The sequence below is a fragment of the Corvus brachyrhynchos genome, unplaced genomic scaffold (assembly GCF_000691975.1).
Source record: "Corvus brachyrhynchos isolate BGI_N302 unplaced genomic scaffold, ASM69197v1 scaffold1786, whole genome shotgun sequence".
Classification (NCBI taxonomy): domain Eukaryota; kingdom Metazoa; phylum Chordata; class Aves; order Passeriformes; family Corvidae; genus Corvus; species Corvus brachyrhynchos.
In genome coordinates this window covers 69,481-81,175 of record NW_008238431.1, presented here as the reverse complement: position 1 = coordinate 81,175, position 11,695 = coordinate 69,481, and the positions used below count along the sequence as shown (strand labels likewise).

The window sequence follows — 11,695 nt, the reverse complement described above, 5'->3', positions numbered from 1 at the left end:
AAGGAGAAGAGTGAAAAAACCTGAATTCATACTGTGCCTTGTGAAAAAAGGAACAGGATGTAAGCAAATGCTTTTTTTTAGGCACACGAATGGCACAGACTGTGTTCTTCCTTTACTTCCAGTGTGTCAACACACAGTGTAGTTAATACCTGTGCATGACGGATAGATATAGAAAACAATATTTTCGAGAATTCAGTTAGGGGAATGGGAGATTATATTCCTAGTCAAATACTACATCTTTATCTCAACAGCAATTCAAAAGGGTACTCCCATGATCTATGGCTGGAGACAGAGACATAATGCTTATCTGCACTATGTATGACAATTTTCTTGTACTTAAATTGCCTCCATGTTTAGTTGAATGCTACTGTCTGATTATTCAGACTTCATGTCTTTCAGAGGTGACAGTCTTCGTCAAACAATTTAACTGCTACAATTTAACAATTCACTGAATTTTTATTCTCTTGAAGAAATCTTTCAAACAAGAATCTGACTCACATGCAGACTTACCCTCAAATATTGCAATTATATAATTATTCATAACAAACTTGATTTAAACTATTTTTTTAGAAGCAGTTTCAGGGGTTTTATCACTCTGGTAGTTTGTCACTGGATGGTACACAACCCATATACCATACTTCTATATACCTCACCTACTGACTGAAATACAATATAAACAGTTTTTACAAAGGGTAGCAGGCAGTATGCTAATTCTACCCTGCTGTGAATAGCCAAATACTAGAGCTCGGAGAGAGCCCTCAGGCCTGTGCTGGAAATCTGACCTGAGCTAGTTCTCAGAAATCTCTAAAGTAGCATTTGTTCCCCAAAGAAAATCTATTCTGCACACAGTAAAAAAAAAAAAGACTTATTTGTAAAAAAATGATACTTACCTCACTCAAATCCTTTTCTTCATTTGCTCCTTCACTAAAAGAAGAAAAAAAAAAGTAACTACTTTGAAGTACTAGAGGAGATTCAATACAGTATTTTAAACCCACCATTTCTTAAATAAAAAAATTGCTAGCCACCTGAAATTTTTGTGAACTTACTGCTTTATATCATCCTCACATTAATCTTAAAAGTAGCAATTAATATTATTTTCTATCGTTTGACCATCATAATCTTTTCTAATTAGAAATGCTTAAAAACAAGGACTTTCATACAATGGAGAAATCCTAACCATACCTTGAAATATTCAAGAAGAACACTAGTGTATATAGTTGAAACCACCAAAACCCAGTTGAGATATTTTTGATCTCTTTTATCAAATGATTACTAGCATTTCATTGCAACTAGTTTATATTTCGGAAGATGCATTTTACTGATAATTAAGCTTAACATCAAGATTTTAATTTCTTATACAGCTTATACAGGTTGGTGAATTAAAAAATAAATCTATTTGAATATTCTAAGGCTAACACACTCACTATTAATTATCGCAAATATAAGGACCCTTGAACCTTTTTAGCCCAGAATTTAAAAAAAGAAGTTATGTTAGAGAAAAAGCAAGGAATATTAAAGAAGTCACAAAAGTTAAGGCTTTGAAGTGTGCTCTAAGCAATCAGTAAGTAATCAAGACCATTAAAAAAACTCTAGATGTGTTGCAATCAATGACATTAATTTAATAAAGTGCAGCACCTGAGTCAGGGCAACTGCTGATTATCAATATAGACTGGGGGATGAATGGACTGAGAGCAACCCAGCAAGGAGGACCTGGGGGTGCAGGTAGATGAAAAGCTGGACATGAGTTGACAAGGTACACTTGAAGCCCAGAAAGCCAATTGTGTCCTGGGCTGCATCCAAAGCAGTGCAGCCAGCAGGGCCAGGGAGGGGATTCTGCCCCTCTGCTCTGCTCTGCTGAGACCCCACCTGCAGCGCTGCATCCAGCTCTGGGTCCCAGCACAGGAAGGACAGAAACCTGAAGGAGGGACTCCAGAGGAGAGCCATGAAGATGAACACTTCTCCACTGAGGAAAGGGAGGATTGTTCAGCCTGGAGAAGACTCCAGGGACACCTTATTGTAGCCCTTCCATACTTAGAGTGGGTCTATAAGAAAGATGGGGACAGACATTTTAGCAGGACCTGTTGTAAAAGAACAAGGGGTAATGGTCTGAAACCAGAAGAGGGTAAATTCAGACTAGACATAAGGAAGATGTTTTTTATGATGCAGCTGGTGAGACACTGGAGCAAGTTGCCCAGAGAGGTGGTAGATGTCCCCTGGAAACATTCAAGGCCAAGTTGAATGGGGCTCTGTGTTACCTGATCTAGTTGAAGATGTCCCTGCTCATTGCAGGGGGGTTGGATGTGATAAATTTTAATGGTTCCTTCCAAACCAACTAGTCTACAATTCTAAAAGAAGCAAATTCTTGGAGTTAACGTATTTTCATGGAATTTTCTCACTTTAACACTCAACAGTGGTTAAAATCAGAATTTATAAAGTACTAAAAAGAAACAGAGAAGAAAACCAACTTTATCCAAGCATATAGATTCATGATTCACCTAATTTTTAGTGTGTTCTTTAGATATGGAAAAAAAATAGATATTTTCAAGTATAAGCTGGATTGGAGGGTTGGGAAAAGCAACTAGAATTATCACGACACAGAGTATCTTCTGCATGACGAAAATTTAAGTAACTTTAAAAGTTTAGGCTAGGAGATGGTCTAAGAAAGGACTGTAGTAAAGAGAGGTATAAAAGAGACTGACTGCTCATTGTCTCTACTAGAATGAGAGCTAGAATTTATGAAGTGCCACTGGTAGCATCCAAGTTCAGGACAAAAAGGGAAGATACTACATCAAACTCTTGACAGTCCTCTGAGGTGAAAGTTGATGGAGGCTGGGACACAGATAAACATTATATTTGCCCTGCTTTTATTCTTTACTGGATGGCCAGTGGTGGTAACAGCTTGGTGGGTTAGAGAAATACTTAGTCTGATGTAGCACTGGCACTCTTGATTTTTGAAAGAGTAACAGGAGTTAACATTTCTTAAAGAAGTATTCATTATCATAATTGGGTATAACATATTGAAAGTAGATCTGTTCTAGAAATTAGAAATCACATATTAACCTTTTGACAGCAGGAACTGAGCTTAGATGTGGATCATCCTTCAGCAGATCATGACTACTTTTACTTTTTCCCTTCATGCTCTGTTAAAAGAAAAAAAAAAAAAGAAAAAAGTTATTCATTTCAGTGTTTAAGAGGCTAGATAGTGAAAAAGGATTATGGTAAGAAAAACATAATTTATTTCTTGTTTAGCTTTAGCCTATCTGGTAAGCTTAAACACTTTTAAGAGCAGAGGAACAGAGAAAGTGTTCCAGAAAGAGAAGCATCAAATTGACTCCATGGATTTATTTTTGCAATAGCAATGCACTTAGTTTTAAAAGAAAGAGAGAGAGAAAAAAAGATACTGTTTAGTCATGACAACCATTACACATCATAAAGATGGTAGGCCTAGCACATATACATTTGAGTGAATGAAGAGCTAAGAACTTGACTTTCCAATAATGACACATGAAAACTCAGAGAACCACCATCTACAAAACAATACTTCTTAATTGGAAGAACACTAATTAGATCCCTAGGGGAAAAAAGAAGAAATTAACAAACTGCAATACATCAACCTGGAATACATCATTCAGGAATCATCTACTGACACAAGGACTCAAACAAATCTAACAACACGTAAGAACTTCAGGCAGAAAGACTGCAGTTGGAAAGCATTCTACATGCTAATCTGAAAAAAAGTATACTTAAAATTTCAGAGAGGGATCAGACTGAAAATCTCTGCTACAGAAACAGTCTGTATTGTGACCTGTGTTGTGAATGTCTCCATCATCTAATGCTTTTGGGAAGAGAGTAGAGTGTGGACAAAATCTTGCTCATTTAAACGCAACTAAAATTTTTTGTTATGTAGAAAACACAGACTAACACATTCAGCAACATGAAAAGATAATTCCTTCATTAAGGAAGGGGGTGGGGTATTTGGAGTGGTGGTGGTGCAAAGTTAAAACACAAAAGGAAACAAGTACAGACAATAAGCAGTTTGGACACTGAAAGCTACAGTTTAAACTGAAGGAACTAATCAACAACTGGTGGGGGCCCTACAGCCAGAACCCTGACTACACTAATAGCCTTCACGGCCTTGAGGGGTTTCACCCAGAGCCTCTCTGCCCTTCTTAAACAAGCAAGACTTACTGCATCTAGCAACCAAAAAAAGCTCGTAAGATTCTAAGTTTGTAGGTGTCAAAGGATCTCAATAAAACTTTGACCTTCCATTTCTCTTATCAGAAACAGAGAATGAAAGTTAGTGCTGATGTTCATGTACTTCAACTTAATCAGGATTAAGATAACAGCCAGAACTACAGAGACACTGATCTAGACCTCTTATGAACAAACAATGAGGTTTCAAAAAGAAGGTTTTATTTTGTTGCAAAGAATAAACAAATTCTTAAAGAGCTGGTGTGGTTATTTATCTAGCTACAGCTAGACAAGAATTTAATCAGGACAAATAGGCAGATGAGATTTTCAGGCTGAGTTGAAAGCATGAAAACACTGAAATTAGGCTTATCATGAAAGAGGCATTCTAATTAGACAATTTTAAATTGCAAACAAGTATTTGGCATGAAAAGTAAGAAAGTCGAAGCAACTGAGTTAAACGCAGTATTACAAGCCAGATATACAGCAAGAGCAAAACGGCAGATGAACATACTAAGGTAAACAAGTAAAGTTTGTCTGAGTGGTAAGCTGAAAAAAAAGAAAGAAAAATAGTTAAAACTGCTGTTGTAATAAAACTCTACTATCATTCTGACTGATACCATCTCACTATAATATTGTCCATCATTATTCATTATTTTCCTTTTGTATTTTAACTAACTTCTGAAGACTGACAACCATTTTTTCACTTATGTGGCACAGGATGCAGGACCATATAGTCTGATCACTAACCAAAACAGCAAAGTGCTGTAGAAAGCCTACGGGTCTAGTAAAACAACTTGGTCAGCAGTAGAAATTAAATCAACAATTTATTAAAGAAATTTTTAAACTAACCTTATTTAAGTTGCAATGTCAGGGAAGTAAATGTTAGACCAAAAATTATCTCTGCAACCCTTGTTCTGTGAATGTAAACATTTCACTACAGCGCACTATTAAATTATGATAAGGGACTATTTTCTCCACAATAACCACATTTTGCACACAGATGAAAGGATATATGTAAGAAAATGGAGCTAAGCATGCACTGGAAATGCATAGATGATCTTCAGAATTCAAGTATTTTACCATGTAATCACACTCATAAGTTAAGGACTTGAGAAAGAATAAAGTACCTATCGCTTCCATGACTTTCAAACAGCAGACACAGATCTATACTGCGAAACTTCATGGAAATGTAAACATTTCATGAAGTAACTGAAGGCACCTTCAAAGTCAAGAGAGTTAAAAACCTCTGTTTTTTCAAAATGCCGTAACAGCAGAATCCTAAAAAGTAAAGCGATTTCTAGTATTATTGTTCAAAATGTAAACATAAGAACAAGACTAAGAACTTTAAAGCTTTCCACAAATATACAGAAAAGGTAATGAGGACAAAAAGAAAAATAAGGATAATTTGGTACAATACCTGACTAACTCTACTGACTTCTTCCTCTTCTTCTTCAGCTTCTTCCCCAAAGGAAAGTAGGTTGAAGTTTCTTTAGGAAAAAAAAGAAAATTTCTAGTAAAATTTTAAACATAGTCTTAGTAACATTCCACTAACTTTAAATATATTACATTCATATTGTACATGATTTTTTAAAAAAACTTTTGTCCTGCTAAATGCACCAATTCCAAACAACTACCGCATTTTGCTTTGCAGTAAGTCATAAATGTAAAGCATGTTCTATTATATTCCTGAGATAAAACAAGGATAGCAAAGCATCAGTTAAGACACTGTTTAACAAATTCTGTCTTGACTAACTTTCCCAGACTCTTGAATGCTGACAGTTCTGTTGCATTTTTTTCCTCAGAAGAGCAGCATTCAAGTAAGACACAAGATTTTCAAGATATGATGGCTCAGAAAGGTATCAAATGCGTACACATTCAAGGAATGCAATTAAAAGAAATTATGATCTGTAATTTCTTTTTCAAGAGTTAATTATTTACACTATGTTGGAATCAGTCAGCTGCAACATGTTCTATTTTTGTGCAACAGAACTGACAGCATGCACACTTTAGAGTTCTTATTACTTTTCACTGTGTGTTTATGACTATGAATTTTCATTCACAGAAACTAAAATTTCCCATGTCAAAATGCCTGCCTCTTGCTCAGTACTTCAGTGGGGGAGAAGTGGTATCTGATAAAATAAGTTCAAAAAATCCCGAAGAACTGAGCTGTGACCCAGCTACTCCTACAAGTAGGTTTTAAATGCAGTGTAATCTCAGTCAGATGACTGTTCATTGTGGCAAGTGGGAAAGATACACTACCTTTTATTATTTTCAACAAGCTATCACATGCATGAAACAGTTACAGCTCAGCAGATGCACAGTAAACATTTCGGTCAGAGAAACTAGATTTGCATGATCCTCCCCGGAAACAAGGAAGCGCTTCAAAGGCAGAAATGAAAATAAAAAACTGCCAAACTACAAATTAAAGGTGAAAGAAAATTAACCACCACTTATGTTGCAGATATTTACTTTGTGCCTTTTACTTTGGACTTTTTAGTTTCTTCTTCTGGTTTGTCCTTCTTCAGTCTTCTATTTGGTCTTGGGACAATGTCATCAAAAGGATTAAACAAAACCTGTTAAAAAACCCAGTACTTTAGACACATCTTTAATAAGCATTTTGTGATTAAGTGATTCAACATTTTAAAACTATGCAAAAGGACAAACCAAATTTTCTGAACACTGTGCACAAAAGAATTTTAAAATGTCACATTTCAAACCAGAACACGCTCACCTCACTACTTCTTATTTTGTGCGGACTGAGAGGTCTCTCTTCCTTGTCAACTTCTACTTCAGCCAGGCGCAACATGTTATATATTGTATCCCCTGTAACCTGGCAAATTTACAAGAAAAGGTTTGAAAGTCCTTGACTGTAATTTGTGTTATTTACTCTGCAAATTACAAAGCAATTATTATGTAAAAAGTTTTGAAAGTACAAGTGATATAAAAAATACTGTAAGCACGTAAGACTTCTAAAAGACAGCAAGTACAATGTAGAAAATTTTGGGGTTTTAGATTTAATGGCAAAAGTTGAAGGAATACAGGTAGTTTTGAGAATGTACGCAGAGGAAGATGTTGAAGTCTTACTGTGAACTATGTAGCAGAAAAACAAAAAACACCGAAATAAAAAAATATTTGGTTTCTTTTCTTTTAAGTAAATCATGAGAGTGGTAAATTCATCTCATGTGTTTCATTTTCCTGATCCTTCCTGGGTAGTTAGAATCTACAAACAGAATTTTCTAACATGTCATTAGTAGTAGATGAGCAGATTAATAACAGAGCCATAATAATACTAATAAGATTATTTAAAGGCAGCACAACATAAAAATACAATTTAGAAGAACAACAACAGCAAAACAGATAATAACAGGAACAACCCACAGAAACTTTTCTACCAGATATAAGAAACAAAGAGAACAGAGAGCCTAGAAAGCACTGAAATAAATTTCAGCACTAAACTGGCCTTTAGAGCAACCTGTACTAGCTTCTGTCAGACTTAAACTGAGACTCTAGTTCATGTAACAGACCTTTCCAAAGATTGTGTGCTTGTTGTTAAGTTCATCTGCACGACCCAATGTAAAGAAAAATTGACTCCCGTTATCATGGGGCCCAGCATTTGCCATAGCAACAAGTCCTCTTCGATTAAATCGCAATCGTGAGTGGAACTCATCCTGGTAAAAGCAGGGCAGAAAATAGAACGGTTTCAGTATAAAACTACTTTTTCACTCCTTTAGCTACAGCGTGATAGGAGGGAGAAGTGATATTATTTATATCAACCTGCACACACAGAAAAATCTGCTAATTTTCTTTTTAATTCAGACAGTAATAAATCCCAAGTATTTTGAAACTCAGTGCCAGAATTGTATTTAAAAGCTTCTACTTTGAGCAGCAAAAATTATTTTTAGTGAGTATTTCTAATCCCTAGTGCCTATAATGATGCAAGAAAGTGAACAATCTTCAAAAGAAACCATAAACACATAACAAACACCAAACAAAAAATTAGAAACTAAAATATCAATAACAGAAAGACACATTACTAATTAAAAAACCTCTAAGTTCTGTCTTGTTAATTTTATCTTTTCCCAGTCATTGCCTAAAAATCAATTGTTATTCATTATTTTCATTTGCATTCGTTATCTCCCTGATATTAAGAAAACCTAAAACATTTTAAAAAGTAACTGCATTTCATACATTTCTTGCAAAAATACCATTCTTGACAATCACTGCATTTATGCGAAAAATTCATTTAAATCCTAATTCATGAAAGCACAGTAACAGGTTGTAATAATAGAGTTACGCAAAAATCCACAGGAAGAACATTTTCTGGACCTAAGAAGACAAAACAGGACTCCCTTCAAAGCAAGGAGAAAGTGATAAATACCACTGCAATATCACGATGCTAAACACTGCAATACTGAGATACCACTAATTTGAAGCAGCAATGCTACTACAATATCGGCAATTTTTGTTTTGTTCTCTGGTCAGGTACCATTCCCTCCCACAGACTTCAGGTTTGTGCTGGATTTAAAAGTCTAGCAGCAAGAAGATGGAAGGCCCAGAAACAGGCTTTGCAGCTGCAGCCAGAAGTTAAAGGTGCCTGCCCCACCTGAAATAAAACAGGCAGGCAGAACAGAATACAGCTGCTGAGCCAGTGTGTAGCTTCCCTCAGGTTTATCAATACACCAGAGCAGCTAGATTTAAGAACTCTCAATTTAGAAGGGCATATTCAAACACACTGAAGCAGCACATGAAGGCAACTACTGCACATGTATGCATTTCATAAAAGAGCTGATTTTTCACAATCTAATGTGGTAGAAAGAACAACAGATACAGAACAACAAAAAATTAATGTGTAGGACATACACACAAGATACACACCTTGAAAGGAGCTCCATAGACTGACTCTCCTCCTGATCCAGTACCAGTGGGATCAAAAAAAAAAAAAAAAAAAAAGAGGAAAAAAGAATAAGATATTAAATAAATGTAAGTGATCTCAAACCCAAATTTTCACATAGATCATACAGAGATGTCCAGAGACTGAAGCTCCAGAAAGCAGGTACTGTAACTAGATTCCACTGTTGCCTTCCGTTTGGTTCCCTTCTGTTCTTCACAGTCTTACAAAAAAACCCCTGTGGTGTCATATGTTTCTTTTGAAAAAAATCCTGCTCATCACAGACAAGATGATCTTGAGAACTACTGTCTTTTCAGCTTTTAAGTTTTATTACTGGAATGATACTGTCAAAATACATCAATTTAAAAGGAGAACTAAAAATACTATGCTCTATCCTGGATGACATCTCATCGACAACATCAGCCACATCCATATACCAGATGATTTGCACTTTCACTCACCAGCATGGAACACCTTTCATCACCTATACTGTACCTAAATTCATAATTTTTGCTGAATGAAACATGTGGTACATTTTGCTCCCATGTTTTTCTTCTTTTATCTATCTACCTGATAAAGGTTACAACACCATAAGAAAACAAAAGGAATGAAAACATAACTTTACCTGAACTATACTCCTGGTTGATATAATAATAATAATAATAGTAATAAACAAAAATATACCTACAGCATGCTGCAAGACAAAGTAGGGTGTGCAAATGTTGCAGCATAACTAGACACAGTCACGGATGGTTACAAGGCAGGATATTAACGAGAAATACTTAATGTATTATACAAAGCATAGGATACTACACAGCATTTTAAAAAAATCAGAAAGGAAATAAAGCCCACTAAGGATACGTGAACCCTTATCACAGGCTAAGAAATTCCTTTACCACTCCAAAAAGTCTAGGGAAAAGAACACAAAACAGACCAGATCTGTGCTGGAGCCATAAAGCCTAGACTGCTACTTTTGTTTAACAGACAAAGGCTAAAAGAACTCTAAACAATTCTATAAATGTTGAAATGAGAGAATAGCAGCAGTTAGAAAACATATAAAGGCATCAAGTCTTTCAAAGATTTTTGTTACAGTTTTCTCAGCAGGGAGCTTCTCATTCTGGTACCCACTGCTTCAGTGGAAAGTTTTACAGAGCTTCCTTTAACAAAAAAATACAGCAAATGAAACATTAGGAGCACTCGCAGAAAAAAAAAGAAACGGTAGTGTAAATTGTGATACAAAAAAGAGAATTTTGGAGAACATCTAGCATTGCATCACTGTAATTTCATACACACACTAAAGTTGTTATAGTTTGTAGACATTTGCTGAAAGTAAGATTTCTCAAGACTCTGAAAGACAGTATTTCAAAACTATGTCATCTACTTAATTTGAGAAAACCATCCAAAATTTTTACTTTTTTTTCTCCACCAGCTTCATTGGTAACCTTGAAAAACATTGTCTGTGTGTCAATTAATAACTTCTGAACAGAAATAGACCTATTGACATACTTAAGTCAAAACATAATTATGACCTCTATTTTACAGAAAGGGCACAAAGATTGCATATGAATCAATTTCAGCAATTCCCTTCCCATTCAGTCATTACCTTCCATACAAAGCTGGATGAAATTTCTGCATGCTTTTGGTGCTTCTTTTGACCATAATTCTATATCTATCTCTCCTGCTGTAGTTCTCAGCAAAACCTGTAAACATACACATAAATGCAACATCAGTTTTATTGTAACTTAGACACTGATCAAAGAATATAACTTCCTAAAAAATACATCTGAATTTGTTATATTAGTAAGAGTGGTATACACTTAAGTGTGTCAAGCAGCTACTGTTAGTTCTACCTACCATTTCCAGATCTTGAGATACAGCTCTGAATCAATATGTATAAATAAATAAAGATGGATAATATATTTGTAACAACATAATGACCACAACACAACATAACATAACGTGGCTGGTACTCGATACAAACTTAGATACTCTTCATCACTTCCATAACGAAACAACGTGGGGGAAAAAATACTATAAATCTCCAAAGGCATATATTTCTCTTACACGGAATACCATTACATTCAGTGATAAATCGTAACAAAATTAAGGACGTAAGATATAATCGAGAATAGAGGAAATGAAATTAAACGTTCCGAGGACTGCTCTGTGTTATGTCTCCACACAGCACGCCTCGTGCTTTGAGGGAAAAAATCCTAAAAATCTCCAAAGGCATATATTTCTCTTACACGGAATACCATTACATTCAGTGATAAATCGTAACAAAATTAAGGACGTAAGATATAATCGAGAATAGAGGAAATGAAATTAAACGTTCCGAGGACTGCTCTGTGTTATGTCTCCACACAGCACGCCTCGTGCTTTGACTCTGGTAATGCCAAAGAAGTAACTTTAACCAAACCAGTCCAGCACAGAAACAAGTACCTCCCCACCCCAAATCACCACAATCACCACCACCAACTTCGTGCTTCTGTCGTCTGTCCCCCCATTACCCTACAACTTCTCCAGGATGTTCACCCTGGCAGCCTCACCTTCCCGTTGGTGGGCGGCTCCTGGATGTAGATGTTGCTCATGGCGGGCAAAGGACGAGCCCGGCCA

At 35.7% G+C, this 11,695-nt stretch overlaps 1 protein-coding gene across 1 annotated transcript in view; it reads right to left on the bottom strand.

Annotated features, from left to right (window-relative positions):
- Positions 1-11,689, bottom strand: part of LOC103617108 (peptidyl-prolyl cis-trans isomerase CWC27 homolog) — a 14,837-nt gene extending 3,148 nt beyond the window's left edge. Inside the window, exons 1-9 of the mRNA XM_008635364.2 lie at positions 11,629-11,689; positions 10,682-10,779; positions 9,067-9,178; positions 7,716-7,859; positions 6,923-7,021; positions 6,661-6,764; positions 5,609-5,678; positions 3,061-3,140; positions 891-924 (exon numbers count right to left, since the gene is read on the bottom strand). Of these exons, the coding sequence (XP_008633586.2) occupies positions 891-924; positions 3,061-3,140; positions 5,609-5,678; positions 6,661-6,764; positions 6,923-7,021; positions 7,716-7,859; positions 9,067-9,178; positions 10,682-10,779; positions 11,629-11,670 (783 nt within the window). The 5' untranslated portion in view covers positions 11,671-11,689. The remainder of the gene's footprint in view (positions 1-890; positions 925-3,060; positions 3,141-5,608; positions 5,679-6,660; positions 6,765-6,922; positions 7,022-7,715; positions 7,860-9,066; positions 9,179-10,681; positions 10,780-11,628) is intronic.
- Between the last annotated feature and the right edge of the window lie 6 nt (positions 11,690-11,695).